This window comes from Orycteropus afer, unplaced genomic scaffold (genome assembly GCF_000298275.1).
Source record: "Orycteropus afer afer isolate SDZICR_OR568_19922 unplaced genomic scaffold, OryAfe1.0 scaffold00326, whole genome shotgun sequence".
NCBI classification, from domain to species: Eukaryota; Metazoa; Chordata; class Mammalia; order Tubulidentata; family Orycteropodidae; genus Orycteropus; species Orycteropus afer.
Genome location: NW_006921913.1, coordinates 1,748,411 through 1,764,573, shown reverse-complemented (window position 1 = coordinate 1,764,573; position 16,163 = coordinate 1,748,411). Strand labels below are relative to the sequence as shown.

The following is a 16,163-nucleotide window of genomic DNA, read 5'->3' as shown; positions in this document are numbered from 1 at the left end:
AACATCATTCATCCCACTTCCTTCCTTTGTTTCTGGTTTCCATTCCTCCTCCTTTCCTATCTGTTTTCTGCCTTCTAAACTTTGTTGTTAGGCAAATGCTGCCCTTTTGATCCCGAATGTTGATTGTTCCAAGGACTGCACACCTCCTTGGTGTTATTGTTCAAAGAAGCTGTCCCCCCCCAAGGGAAAAAATGAAGTCAATCGAACTTCTGTCAAACAATATTATTTGCATGTCTATAGACAAGAATTATTTAGGAGTATTCTGTATGTCTTTACATAAGAATTATTTTCCATTGCTCTCACTTCTGTATATCTTAACAGTGGTATAAAGTAGCTCAGTGGCTATGAAAGGCTGAACTCACTAAATTTAGAATGGCTTGCTCTTAACATCCATTGTTTTCCACTGAATCACCTGTTTTTCCCTACAGTCTCCTCTTTTTTGATCAAAATTAATGTCAAATAACTATTACTCTTGGTTACAAAATAAAGCTGGCCTTATTAGGGTTGCTCTGATTATTTGCATAGGTGTAGCAAGAATATTAATATTATCATATAGGCCTTCTTACGTTTGCTTTCATATGGTATTTATAAGTAATCTTAGATTGTGCTTTTAAAAGCCTCTGTTTAAGCTGAAGCTGGGAAGTCAAATCCAAAACACTCTTGTCTGTGTGCTTAATTATATTACTCTATTTACTATGGGAACTGAATCTCTCTTTTTTTAAAATTTTTATTGTGATTTGAGTGAAACTTTACAGAGCAATTTCATTTTTCATACAGCAGTTCATACACATTTTGTCTCATGATATTGACTGCAGTTACCCACCAGGTAGTAGCTGTCTTCCCACTTCTTCCCCACAGTTACCTTTTCCCTGTGTCCTTCCCTCTCATGCATTCTTGCCCCCTCAAGTGGTCTTCCTGTGTATACATTGCCCTTCTGTTCTCCCATAATTGGGAGATACACTTCTCTCCAAGGAATTTATCTACCTAATGTAAACATTCAGCCCTTATACTGGTCTTTTATTTGGCTGGAAGTCACAAGAGTGAGTTTCCACAGGTGTTTCAGACCTGAAAGGCAGCTAAAGGCCATAGTCTCAGGGGTTTCACCAGGCTATATCAGACCAGCAAGCCTGCTCTTTTTTTTTTTGTTCAATGATTTTAAGTTTTGTTCCACATTGTTCTCCCTCTCTATCAAGAATCTTCTACACAGATCCCCTTCCGAGTGGTTGGCAGTTGTAGCTGGGCGCCATCTACTTCTGGTCTTACTGTCATGTAGTCTGAGGATCACATGGTCTGTCAGTCCCTTGGACTAATTGTTTCCGGGCGGTTTTGGTTTTGTCATTCTTACTTGTTCTGGTCGAAGGGAGATACATTGTTGCATCTAGATGGCCGCTTACAAGCTTTTAGAATTCCAGTTGCTACTTGCCAAAGTAGAATGTGGAACAGTGTTTTTGTGTAGTATGTTATGCCAGTTGAGCTTGATGTACCCTGGGAACATGGTCCTAAGGGACCCATTAGGTGCAACTACTCACTCCCTTCAGGTAGCTGGCTGTGGCCAGGAAGTCACCATAAATTTGTCCCTTGTCAGCTCTACTATATACCTGAAATTCTTACAGAACATACAAATATACTTGTAGAAACATCATCTGCCAACCCTATACATGGTCATGGGCACATTGCCCCCTGCATAGACATGCCTGATCGTTGAGCCTATCCACCCATCTGTCCACCCATAGATCTATGTTTACTGCCACTGACAACACAATACTGTATGTGCAAACGGGTTCATCTTTGTTGTCTGTATCTCTCATGTACTCTCTGTGTCTTCCTCTTCCTCAGTGCCACTCACAGTTGATGCGTTGCTCTTCCCTTCACCCAAATCAATACTTGTTTCTACCTATCTAGTAGTGTTCCCTTCCCTACCCTGGTAAGCAACAAAGAAAGTTTCCTTCCATATGTAAACCTTTCCTTGACTTTTCACAATAGCTGACTAATACAATATTTATCCTTTTGTGATTGACTTATTTCATTCAGCATAATGTCCTCCAAGTTCATCAATGTTATGTGGTGGTTTGCAGATTCTGTATTATTCTTTAGGTTTGGATAGTATTCCATTGTGTGTATGTACCATAGTTTGGTTATCCATTCTTCTGTTGATGTGTACCTAGGTTGTTTCCATCTGTTTGCAATTGTAAATAGTGCTGCAATGAACATGGGTGTGCCTATATCTGTTTTTGTCCTGGCTTTTACTTCTTTAGGCTATATCCCTAGTATTGGGATTGCTGGGTCAAATGGTATTTCTAATTCTAACTTTTTAAGGAATTGCCATACTGTTTTCCACAGTGGTTGTATCACTGACAGTCCCACCAGCAGTGTATGAGAGTCCCAATCTCTCCACATCCTTACCAGCATGTGTTATTTTCTGTCTCGTTGAACTTTGCTTCTAGTGCTGGAGCAAGATGGTATCTCATTGTTGTTTTGATTTGCATCTCTCTAATGGCTAAGGATCATAAACATTTCTTCATGTGCTTGTTGGCCTGAATATCCTCTTTGATGAAGTGTCTATTCATGTCTTCTGCCCATTTTTAAAATTGGATTATTTGTCTTTTTGTTACTGAGGTGTTGGAGTTTTCTATAAATTTTAGAGATAAATCCCTTGTCAGATATGTCATTGCCAAGTATTTTTTCCCAATCTGTAGGTTCTCTTTTGGAGAAGTCTTTGGAAGCACCTAAAAATTTAATTTTTAGAAGGTCCAATTCATCTGTTTTATCTTCTGCTGTTTGTGTATTTTGGGTTATGCTTGATAGTCTATATATGCTATTTATCACTCACTGCCGTCAAGTTGATTTGACTCATAGCGACCCCTCCTTGGGTTTCTGGGGCAGTATCTCTATGGAAGTAGAGTGCCTAGTCTTCCTTCCAAGGAGTGGCTGGTGGGTTTGAACACCAGCCTTCTGGTTAGCAGTCAGATGCCATACATAAGGGCCCCTAAATTTGCCCCAATTTGTTCCTTGAGGAACTTTATAGTTTTAGGTTTCACATTTAAGTCTGATCCATCTGGAGTTCGTTTTTGTGTATGGTGTGAGGTGCAGATCTTGTTTCATTTTTCTGCAAATGGATCTCCAGTTTTGCCAGCACCATTTGTTAAAGAGACCACCTCTTGCCCATTTAATAAATTTCAGCCCTTTGTCAAAGATCAGCTGACCATAGGTCAAGGGATCTATTTCTGGGTTCTCTATTCCACTAGTCTATGTATCTGTCATTTTACCAATACCAGGCAGTTTTGACCACTGTGGCTGTATATTAGGTTTTGAGATCTGGGAGTGTGAGACCTCCTGTTTTATTGTTCTTCTTCAGTAGTGCTTTGCTTATTCTAGGTCTCTTTCCTTTTCAAATAAAATGAATGATTAGTTTTTCCATATCCTTAAAGAATGTTGGAAGGATCTGGATTGAGATTGCATTGAATGTACAGATTGCTTTGGGTAGGAGCTCTGGTGGTGTAGTGCCTAAGGCATTTGACTGCTAACTGGAAGGCTGGCTGTTCAAACCCATCAGCCACTGCTTGGAAGGAAGGTTGGGCAGTCATTTCCATAGTGATGTTGTTGTTGTTGTTATTTGCCATCAAGTCGGCCCCGACTCATAGCGACCCCTCCTTTGGGTTTCCGAGGCAGTATCACTACGGAAGTAGGAATGTCCAACCTTACTTCCGAGGAGTGGCTGGTGGGTTTGAACCGCCAGCCTTCTGGTTAGCAGTCAAGTGCCTTAGGCACTATGCTACCAGAGCTCCTTTCCATAGTGATACTGCCTCGGAAATCCAAGGAGGTGTTCTCTATGAGTCAGGACTGACTCGACATACTGACATTTTCACAGTGTTCAATCTTCCTGTCCACGAGCATGGTATGTTCTTCCATTTATGCAGATGTCTTATGGTTTTTTGAAGTAGTGTTTTGTACTTTTCTTTGTACAGGTCTTTTGTGTCCCTGGTAAGATTTATTCCCAAGTTTTTTATTTTTTTGGTAGCTATTGTAAACAGTATTGATTTTCTTTCCGGCAATCTCTTTGCTGGTATAGAAGAATCCAACTGGTTCTTGTATGTTGATCTTGTATCCTGCCACTATGCTAAATCTCTCAATTAGTTCCAGTAGTTTCTTTGCTGAGTCTCTTGGGTTTTCTATGTATAGAATCATATCATCAGCAAATAGGTATAGTTTTTCTATCTTTCATTGAAAGTGGTATATTAAAGTCTTCTGCTGTGACTGTGGAATAATTTATTTGTCTTTTCAATTCTGTTAAAGTCTGATTTATTTGGGCTCTTTCATTGGGTGCACAGATATTTATTATGGTTATATCTTTTTGTTCAGTTGATCCTTTAACCATTATATAATTTTTTCCTTGTCTCTTATGGTGGTTTTTGTCTTAAAGTCAATTTTATCAGAAATTAATACTGCCTCTCTTCTTTTTTGATGATACTACTTTTTCCAACCTTTAATTTTTAGTCTATTTTTGTCTTTGTCTCTAAGGTGTGTCTCTTGTAGACAGCATATTGATCAGTTATGTTTTCTTATCCAGTCTGCAACTCTCTGTCTCTTTAGTGGTACATTTAATCCATTTACATTCAGTGTTAATTATTGACAAGTATGAATTTGTTGCTGTCATTTTGTTGTGTGTTTTTTGTGGTGTTGCTGATTTCATTATTGTTCTATACAATTTTCTGTGCTGAGCTCATTTTGTTTATGATTGTGTTATCACTTCCTTTGTTGCTATTGTTTTGGTATTTGCTAAATATTTGTGCTTGCCCTCTTTTTTTATTGTGATGTAGAAGTTTGTCATTTTTCTTTAAGGTTACCCTATGATTTAAAATTTTCTCCCCAAGATTAGAACTGTCTATTCTGTCTTACAATTGTCTTGACTTCCTCACCAGTTAGAAGTTCTGTAACTACACTGTTTTTTCCCTCTTTTTGGTTTGTAGTTGTCCTCAGTTGCCAATTGATGTCTCCAGTTCCCTGTTTACAATCTTGTAAGCTTATTTTACTTTAGATGCTTCCATAACTGGGTTGGTGTCTGTGTTATGTCATCATGTGTGTTAATGGTCAGTTGTTGTTTGCTGCTGTTGGTGCTCTGTCCAAATGACTTCCTTTAGCATCTCTTGTAAGGTTAATCTTCTTGTAACAAATTCCCTTAATTTCTTCTTATCTGGAAATGTCCTAATTTCACCATCATATTTGATGATTTTGCTGGGTGTATAATTCTCGGTTGGGAAATTTTCTCTTTCAGGGTTTTATATATACCATCCCAATGCCTTCTCACCTGCATGATTTCTGCTGAGAAATTAGAGCTTAGTCTTATTGGTTGCCCTTTGTAGGTAACTTTTCATTTTTCCCATGCTTTCAAGATTCTTTCTTTGTCTTTGGTTTTGGTGAGTTTGTGAATCTCATTTTTACCATATTTTTCTTAGGAGAATGGAGGATTCTATCCTATGTCTTTCTTGAGTTATATGCAAAAAATACAAATTTCAAAATATTAGCAAAAATGTATACTTAGCATTGTTTGATGTTTGTTTTATTTTCAGATTGAAAATATCAGAAGGAAGCATAATTACCTGCCTTTCATTATGGAATTGTTAAAGACCTTAGCTGAACATCAGCAGTTAATACCACTAGTAGAAAAGGTAAATATTTTATTGGTGAATGCTTCAATTAGGTTAAGGTTCTCCAAAAACCTGAAATATTTTTTTTGGCATGAGTAGAAGGAAAATTCTATTAAGCTTATTTAATTGCTTTTGCCTGTTGTTTTTAATATTGTAGATGAAAATTAGTGCAATCTAAATATTGTTAATAAATATAAAGGATTGTCCTGTTGATTTAGTCTTTCAGAATCCTTAGTGTCAATAACTTAGATTGTGTTGTGGCACAGTGGTTAACAACTGCTAACCATAATGTCTGTGGTTCATAGCTACCAGCTGCTCTGCAGGAGAAAAATGCGAGTCTGCTTCCATAAAGATTTACAGCCTTAGAAACCAAGTATAGCAGTTCTACTCAGTGTCTTATAAGAACACTATGAGTTGGAATGGACTCATCAGCAATAGATTTTGTTTTTTGGGTTTGGTTGTATTAAAATACTATTATCTTTTTAAGATTGAAACAATAATTGAAGTAATAGAGTTTTTCCTTTTTTAATTCAGAAAAAGGATGAAATAAATCATATAGTTTAGAACTAGAATGTACATTGAGGGAAAAAGAAAATCCCCAAAAATGTAGCCTTTGAAATGTGTTTCCTTATTCCTGGTCTAGTATCCTTTCCACTGAGGGAAAAATCTGATTTCTAAGATTTTTTTTTTTTCTTCAGGTAAAATCTTCAATAAACAATTTGTTGAATAAGTGAAATGCATTTAAATTGTTTTTAAATTTACAGTGTAAATCTGTGTGTCTGAAAGTGACCATACCTGGATACTCTTTAAAATACACGTTACCTGGTCCCTCCCCAGAGATTCTGATGCAGGGAGGAATCTTCAGTACATCTCTCAAATGATTCTTAAGCAGTTGGTTTGTGTACCACATTTTGAGAAACACTTTGAGACACTACTGCATGACTTTAAAAAAAGACTGGAACACATGGTAGTTACATTTTTCTTACTAATTTTAAAGTTTACTAAGCAAAAATACATTTCAACCCAGCTGTTTCATATTGTCACACATTCTAAATAATTTATGTGAGTTAATGAGATTTTTATATGTATTTTATTACCCAGATCCTGAAATAGATGTGCCCTGACTTACAGCTTTAAATGCAAAATAAATAAATAAATAAATAAATAAATAAATAAATAAAATTATTGCCTAAGACTACTAAATATTTTCTTTGCACATAAGTTTTTCTGTTCATGCATCTCAGGATATTAAATTTATAGGAAGTCCAAGCTGAGAAACTTATTTTTAAAGTTTACATGAACAATTAATGTCCTGTGTTTGTTGAAATGCTTAGCTAGCAGAGTGCCTAGACGTGGTAGCAGACATTGTAGGGAACAGTTCTGGTGGTGTAGTGCCTAAGGCATTTGACTGTTAACCAGAAGGCTGGCAGTTCAAACCCACCAGCTGCTCCTCAAAAGGACAGTTGGACAATCTACTTCTGTAGTGATACTGCCTTGGAAACCCAAGGAGGGGTCGCTATGAGTTGGGTCCCACTCCACGGCAGTGAGTTTTATGAAATATTTCTCTTGCTGAAAATACTAAACATAAAATAACAGCATAGAATATTGTGCTAAATCATACAACATGTAATACCAGATTTTAAATATAAATAAATGCTATTAGGGACTAGACAGATGTTATTAGAGAAATTTTAAATGCATAATTTTTGCTTTAAAATTGGTCTGTGAATGTTATTTTTTGTGTCCATTAGGAAAAGAAATACTCTTGTTTGAGTTTAATGTCAGTATATCCCCAGATTTTTGTGAACATAGAGAGAGCAACAGCTTTTCATCTTTTGTGTTAGAATCACATTTCCTTAGCCCACGTTATTTGGACACAAGGTGGCAGTGTATGAATGCCTAGTTAAAGTGGAGCATCAATTTGGTCTGCTCTCGTTTACATTTGTTTTATTGAGAAAGAGAGGTAGTTGGTGACCTTCTAGCTTTTGCCTATTTCTCTAAATTATTCCTTAATTAATAATATTACATAAGCAACATTGAGACATTTATTTCTTGGGTATATGCAGTATCTGTCTGCCTGAGAGGGGAAAGCAAAGGAGGGGCTTTGGTGCATACAGAAGAGATAATTTTTCCTCCAGTAACCAGCCATGATCAAGTGATCTCCAATTCATGTCAACCCTATGTGTGTCAGAGTAGAAATGTGCTCCATTGGGTTTTTGGGAGCTCTGGTAGCATAGTGCCTAATGCATTTGACTGCTAACCAGAAGGCTGGCAGGTCAAGACCATCAGCCACTCTACTTCCGTAGAACTACTGCCTCAGAAACCCAAGGAAGGGTCACTGTGAGTCAGAATTGACTTGACAGCAGTAGGTTTGGTTTGGTTAGGGCTTTTAGTGATTGATTTTTCAGAAGTAATCACCAGGCCTTTCATGTGAAGTGCGTCTGGGTAGACTTTAATCTCTAACCTTTGGGTTAGCATTTGAATATGTTAACTGTTTATACCACCCAGGGACCTAAATAGATTTGTATTGTTGTTTTTAGTTACCATTGAGTCGATTCCAACTCATGGCAGCCCTCTGTGTGCATAGTACAGCTGCAGCATAGGGTTTTCAAGGCTATGATTTTTTGTAAGCAGATCAAGCCTTTGGGTGGGTTTGAACCATCAGCCCTGAGGTTAATATTCCAGCACTTAACTGTATTTGTGCCTTGCAAGGACTGAATACCTTTAGCCACTTAAAATTTCATAAGCACAAAATTTTATATCTCCAGTTGTAATTAAATGTTTAATCTATACAACTGAATCAGCACAAGTATATTTTTATTCATCTTATTTTGAGAAAATGTATCATTGAATTATAATGATATCATTTTCTGCTAATAAATGCAAATGTTAGAATACAAAGCAGGTTGAAAAACTGCTAGAATACATATAAATATTTAATATTGGATTTTATAGTTTTATATAAGATCAAGTCTTTGATAATAAGTTATTTAATAGTAATATAATAATACTTCCAAGAAAAATTCAGAAATGGATTATTAAATTGGAATCATTTTTAATTTTAAGGAATAGTAAGACAAGGAAACGAAGTATGGAAGGGGGGTAGGAAGAAGCAAACAGTAAAGATGTGGCTGCTCTAGGCAATGGTACTACGTGCTGAGCCTGTCAAGGATCAGATTTTTGAGTAACTGAAGCAGTTGCATACAGCTTGTGAATATCTGAACCATAGAAATCTTTTTATTTGATAGAAAACTAAAGCAGGAGGACTTTGGTTCTCCCAGTGCTAATCAGTTAAATTATGTTGTTGTTGTTATTTGCCGTCGAGTCGGCCCCGACTCATAGCGACCCCTCCTTGGGTTTCTGAGGCAGTATCACTATGGAAGTAGGATTGCCCAACCTTCCTTCTGAGGAGTGGCTGGTGGGTTTGAACCGCCAGCCTTCTGGTTAGCAGTCAAGTGCCTTAGGCACTATGCTACCAGAGCTCCCAGTTAAATTATATCAGAGTAAATCTCTTGCCTTATAAATGGTTTTGTTATATGGGGTTTCTACCCTTATCTGATGAGATAATTAAACATACAAAAAAACGCTCAGGAGGTAACCTGAAAATACATCATTGTAAAATGAAAATATATCAGTATATCAGTTGTAAAATTTCACGTAACACACACCAAAACTCTTTCTTAAAAATATAAAAATCAGTGAGATTGGAATTCTATTTGTCAGATTTTTATTTATTCAGATATATTTATTCTTTTATCATTCTTATCTCAGCCTTTATATGTAATTCTGAAATACTGTGTATCTCGAGTTTGTTGAAAACCAGTGTGGTTAGCTGCTGTTGAGTTGGCCACTGACGCATGGTAACCCCATGCACAGTGGAACGAAACACTGCCGGATCTTGTGCCATCCCCATGATCCTTGCAGGCTGGACCATTGTGATCCATAGGGTTTTCATTGGCTGATTTTTCAGAGGTAGTTCACCAGGCCTTTGTTCTTCAGCCATCTTAGTTAGGCAAGGTTTGCTGAAACCTGTTCAGTATCAGAGCCTACTATAATGAAAAATTACAGATTCTTTTTGCTAGGGGGACAAAGCAACCTCACAATAGTGAATTTTACCACCACCATCCTTTTTTTTTTAACTAAGACACTATGATTCAGTTGGTGATAAATAAGTAATTAGCTTTGAGAAATTTCTTTTTCTATCCCTTAATAGAAGTAAGGTAGAAGAATAGTAAATTACAGTAATCTGTACATTACTATCTATGATTACAGAATTATTTGTACTTGAGTCAGTAATTTTTAGTTTCTTATTGACACACTATTGAGAAGGAAAGTATTTTTTCACTGTGTATTTTGCTTTTCTATTTAGAAATGTAGTGTTTTTAATTTTTTAAATAAAAGCAGAAGAGAGTACAGGCTTTGAGTGTAAATCTAAGATAATGTTACTTATTAGTTGATGTGTTAAGGTAAGTTATTTACTTTCTTAGAGCCTATATTTCCTCATCTGGAAATTGAGAATCATACATATTACACATTCTTGAGGATTAAATGAGATTATATCTATAAAGTACACAATAAGTGCTCAAATAAGGGTGGTAATTATTTTGAATTTATTTTGTGTATTCCTTCATTTTAATCTGAATTATACAGATTAATAAATATGTGGATACTCTCTGCATTGTATGTCTTTGATAACTTACCTATATTGTCAAGTTTACATCATAACCAGTAATTACATTCTTATTTAATTTACTAAACATTCTCTTATGTATATCTAGATAAATCAATAAGGGAAGGAGAACATACTTACATTTCAATTATGTCTAAAATCAAATTATATTTTTATTATTAAAAAACAGAAAAGCTCTTTGTTTAGCATTAATGTCTGAGAAATTATTGACATTTCAAATTACAAGTTATGCTTATAAGCAATTAATTTTATTACTTTGTTATATGACACATAAATATATTTGCCCTTAATATATTAACTGTAAGTAAGGTACAGCACTCAGTTTTATCATACTATTATTTAGGAACTATATTACTTAATGAATTATTAAAAAAGATTATAATTGTTCTAATTATCCTATCTCTTATAGAAGGAAGTTTTCTTTCTTTTTTTTTTTTTTTTTATTCTTTAATAGCCAGAGTTTAATTTACTGGTTTCTCTCTGATTTAAGTGGCATGATGGAAAAAAGCGTTGTATTCTAGTACTTTAAAATCTTGCTTCTCATGGTGTGTTGCAAGGACCAGTAGAATTGGCATCATCTGGGAGTTTGATAGAAATTTGAAATCTCAGGCATTTTATTGAATCAGTCTGCCTTTGACCAGGGTTCTCAGATTATTGTTATGTACATTGAGAAACACAACTGTAGAACATGTATCTTTTGACCTCTTATTGAGGTTTTCTTATGTACTAGCTGTGTGACTTTGGTCAAGCTTGATAACATCTGTGAGGCTTGGTGTCTTCCTCTGAAAAGAATAAACATATAATTACTGCATTAAAGCTTATATAATTTTAATGAGGATCAAATGAAGTAATGTGTAAAAACATTTTTTAAACATAAGTAAGCCTACCACAGTAATTAAATTATCCTGGTATAGAGTATCACTTACATAGAGCAGTGGAGTAGAATTAAGAGTCCAGAAATAAATCCATGCATCTGTGGTCAACTGATTTTTGAGAAGGGTACTAAGTCCATTCAAAGGGGAAGGAGGAAGAGTCTCTTCAATAAATGATGCTGGGAAAATTGGATTTCCACATGCAGAAGAATGAATCAGGACCTGTGCTTCACACCATACCTGAAACCAATTAAAAATGGATCAAGGGCCTAAATGTGAAGACTAAAACCATAAAATTCTTAGAAGAAAACATTGTGGCATGGCTGCAGGGCCAGATTTTAACAATGGATTATCAGATATGACAGAAGCACAAGTAGCAGAAGACAAAATAGATAAATGAGACCTCATAATGAATACTTTTGTTCAACACACTATATCAAAAAAATGAGAAGACAACCTAGAGATTGGTAGAAAATTTTTGAGATCCATGTGTCTAATAAGGGTCTAATATTTTATATATATATATAAACTTATTGAACTTAACAACAAAGACAAACAAATCAAAAAATGTTCAAAGCACTTGAACAGACATTTTGCCAAAGAAGATACTTAAATTGCCATCAAGTAGAGGTTGTCCGTAACTTACAATGCATTGGAGTTAGGACAAATAGCACTTATAGTGGTCTTTTGTCCTTTTTTTGGGGGGGAGTACATCTTATTGGGAGCTCTGGTAGCATAGTGGCTAAGACACTTGCCTGCTAACCAGAAGGCTGGCAGTTCAAACCCACCAGCCATTCCTCAGAAGGAAGGTTGGGCAATCCTACTTCCGTAGTGATACTGCCTCGGAAACCCAAGGAGGGGTCGCTATGAGTCAGCGCCGACTCGACGGCACACAACAACAACAACAACAACAACATCTTATTAGTAATATGTACGTTGTAGCATGTAATTTGCTGATGTAATTATTCTCAGATATCCACTCACAGATGTTCAAATATTGGATTTAAAAAGACACTCATCATAAAAAGCAATAATAATGAAAACTAAAAAAGACAGAGGTATTCAACTTACATCAGAACTGACTTAACCAGGGAGTCATTGGAACAGAACCCCCTTGTAAGTGAAAAGATGCTCAATGTCATTAGCCATTGTTGTTGTTATTTGCCATCGAGTTCGACTCGACTCATAGCGACCGCTCCTTGGGTTTCTGAGGCAGTATCACTACGGGAGTAGATTGCCCAACCGTCCTTCTGAGGAGTGGCCGGTGGGTTTGAACCTCCAGCCTTACGGTTAGCAGTCAAGTGCCTTAGGCACTACGCTACCAGAGCTCCTAGAGAGATACAAATCAAAACTACAATGAGATACCACCTCACCCCTATTAGAATGGCAATGATTAAAAAAATGGAAAACAACATGTGTTGTCAAGGTTGTGGAGAAACGGGAACCCTCATTCATTGTTGATGAGAATGTAAAATGCTACAGCCATTGTGGAAGACAATTTGTCAGTTCCTCATAGAATTACCATGTGACATCAGTCTCAATCCTAGATACATAGCCAAAAGAAGTGAAAGCAGAAATGCAAACAGAAATGTACTGTGTTAATTGTAACACTTCTCACAATAGCCATAAAGTGGAAACAATTGAAATGTCCATCAGCAGAACAATGGATGAACAAAATGTGGTATGTACACACAATGGAATACTACTCAGCCATAAATAGAAATGAGGTCCTGATTTATGCCACTATGGACAAACTTTGAAAACATATTTAATAAGTCCATCACAAAAGGACAAATATTTTATGATCTTACTTATATAACATAAGCAAATATATAAAAACCAGAGATGATTAGAAGTTACCAGGGGTGAGAGGGGGCAGGAAAGGGGGGTTTTTTGCCTAGGGATCGTTGCTTTTATGTTAATGGTAGTGAACTGATTTGGAAAAAGAGAGACTGTCTGCACAACTTGAAAAATGCATCAGTGTTCCTGAAATGTACATGTAGAAATTGAGATAGTACATGTTATGTTATGTATATGTCATCTCAGTATTATTGAAAAATTATATAAACAAAGTTTATTGACACCAAAGGATCCATTCTTTGGTAACATTGTTATGTTAAACTAATTTAACCATAATTGCAATATGCAGAAACTAAAATAGTATTTTGTTCACCCTTTTTTGAATGAGAAATGGGTAAATATGTAAATGTATTTAAAAAATACTTATTTATGAATATGATTATGGAATGAATAATTATGTTATAAAAATTATTACAATTTTAATAATACATTTCAAATTTAGATAAGAAAGAACTGCAAACCAACATCCTTTCTCATTAAAGGCAGAGAAAAGCTGAATAATTGTCTAGGAGTACTGTATCTTTGCACAAATAATGTGTGTGTTACAGTTTTTGCAAACTATGCACCCCTGTTGTGCATCAGTTTCCTATGCATGCTGTGCCTGCGTGTGTTATTTATATGTACCTCTTATATGCAAAAAATATGATAGTTTGTCACATTGCTCAAATTATAAAATGCTCTAGTTATCTTGTAAACAATGCATCTAAAGTATTTCAGTTTGAAAATGCCCACTTAGACACATTTTATCTTAATACTGTTTAAAGTAGACTTTTAAGATTTTGTAACATATTATCTTTAATTTCTAGGCAAAAGAAAAACAGAATGCAAAGAAAGCTCAGGAAACCAAATGAAGAGGATGCTTTGAGATGTGTACACATTTCTGATTCTGCACTTATTTCATGGAAACCATTAAAAACTTGAGCAACATCCTAATTGGCCCAATGCACGTTTGGCAGTAGCACCAGTCTGTATTGTCTTTACTGCATGGATTCATAAACTTTTTTCCTACCTGCATCGTGCATGTAGTGCATATTAAATAAAGGTGATGTTAAGAGTTGCTTGCCAAAATTCCATTATTTGACGTTGTATCTGAGAATTCCTGCTGGTTCTCTGGATATATAACTACTGTACTGAACCTAGAAAAGGCACAAATGATATCCTCTACCTGTAATTGTTTTGATTAATCTCTTGATCCTTTAACCCAGTTAAATACTGAAAATGTATAGATGTCAGATACATTTAAACTGGATCTCTTGTTTCTTCTTATCATTAACAAAGGAAAAAACAGTATCACTATCTTTGATATTTAAATGTTATGAGAATTTAAATCTGAATTTTATCTTCTATACCAATTATTTGAAAAAGTATGATTTTAATGCAGCTCATTTGAAAAGGACAAAAGACACAATTTCTAGTGATTTTCACAATTTAAAAAAAAAAAAAAAAAGGTAATAAACATCCTGGTTTTATTTTAGCAAATTTAATGTGTTTGGGGTTATTTATTTATTTATTTATTTATTATAGAATTATTTATGGACTATCATGCTTCAAAGTAAAATTTCAAGTTAGGAACAAATTTTAAATCTTAAAGATTTTTAGTGTTATTCTCAGTTTGGCAACATCTTGCAAGCTGTTAAACTGTATCTTTATAAATAATAATATTTGTAGGTGTGACAATTCACACTATCTGCTTTGAAAAAGGAGGAGGGAATCATTTTGTCTTAGTTTGAACAAAATTAGGACAGTCCAACAGTTTCTAAAACTCTTGTATTGTTTGCCCACAATAGAGTTTATTACTGCTTTTGAGACTTACGTCTATTTTTGTTTTGTTTTATATTATACTTTTGCTTCTAATTTTCTTTTCCAAGTCAAATGTTAAAGGAAATTTTATAAAACTTCTTTTCATAAAGAAAATTGTCCTCTTTGTGTACCAAGCATGTTTCAGAAGTTACGACTTTTTAACGTTTTACTATGACAAAACTTAAACATATAGAGAGAATGTGTACTCACTAAGCTTCCAGTTTCATAACAAGAATTAAGGGTTGTTTTAAAGCTTACTACATTGTGGTGGTGTTAAATGACAGAAATAAAGTGCAAGAACCTTTGGGAAATAGACTAGAAAAATTAATGAAATGTCTTCCAAGTTTACATAACTTCAACTGAAGATCATGAAGAATTTTTAGTTTTTCAGTTATTTGGAGAAAATTAATTTTACTAGATACAGTAGTAATTATGGAGTATTTTCAAAGCCATATTCAGTTCTTAAAAATGCTTTCCTAAGGATTATTTGAGGTACATATGCAACTTACATGCCTTTTATATAGAGGCTTAAATTTTGTAAAGCAATTCAAGGAGTATCTAATCCTTAAGAGTAAGCAGTATCCAGTAATCAGGACAGTGTGGGACTGGCGTAAGGACTGACAAACAAATGAATGGCATGGAAGAGAGAGCCCAGAAGTAGATCTGCGTTTGAATAGTCACTTGATTTTCAACAATGGTGACAAAGTGATCCAACAAGGAAGGAAAATGTTTTGAAAAATTAGAGTGAGAATAACTGAATATCCATGTGGAAAAAAATGAACCTTGATCCTTTACCACATAACATGCACAAAAATGAATTTGAAATAGGTCCTAGACCTAAATGTAGCTAGAATGTAAAGCATTTTAGAGGGAAATATAGACTACATTTGTGACTTGGGGGTGGCCATATGTTTCTTTCTTCCTTTTTTTTTGTGATTTGGGTGAAAATTTACAGAGCAGATACACTTACCATACAGCAGTTCACATACACTTTGTCTCATGACATTGACCACAATTTAGCACAGTGCAACATCTCCCCTCCCACTTCCTCCTGATAGTTATCTCTTCCCTATGTCCATCTCTCCATGTACTCCTACCCCCTGAGCTGTCTCCCTGTGCCTGAGCAGCCCTTCTTTCTCTCATGCTTGTTCTCTCCAAGGAGTGTATCTACCTCAGGTAAATGCTCAACTGATATGCCTGTCTATTGTTTGGCTGGAAGCCACAGGTGTGCGTTCAATTCCAGCCCTGAAGGGCAGCTAGGGGCCATGGTCTTAGTGGTTCCACCAGCCTCCATCG

General features: G+C 35.4%; 1 protein-coding gene across 1 annotated transcript in view; it reads left to right on the top strand.

Moving 5' to 3' along the window:
* UCHL5 (ubiquitin C-terminal hydrolase L5) overlaps positions 1–13,918 on the top strand; it is a 73,580-nt gene extending 59,662 nt beyond the window's left edge. The window contains exons 10-11 of the mRNA XM_007952161.2: positions 5,568–5,666; positions 13,874–13,918. Coding sequence (XP_007950352.1) covers positions 5,568–5,666; positions 13,874–13,918 — 144 coding nt within the window. The remainder of the gene's footprint in view (positions 1–5,567; positions 5,667–13,873) is intronic.
* The last annotated feature ends 2,245 nt before the right edge of the window (positions 13,919–16,163 follow it).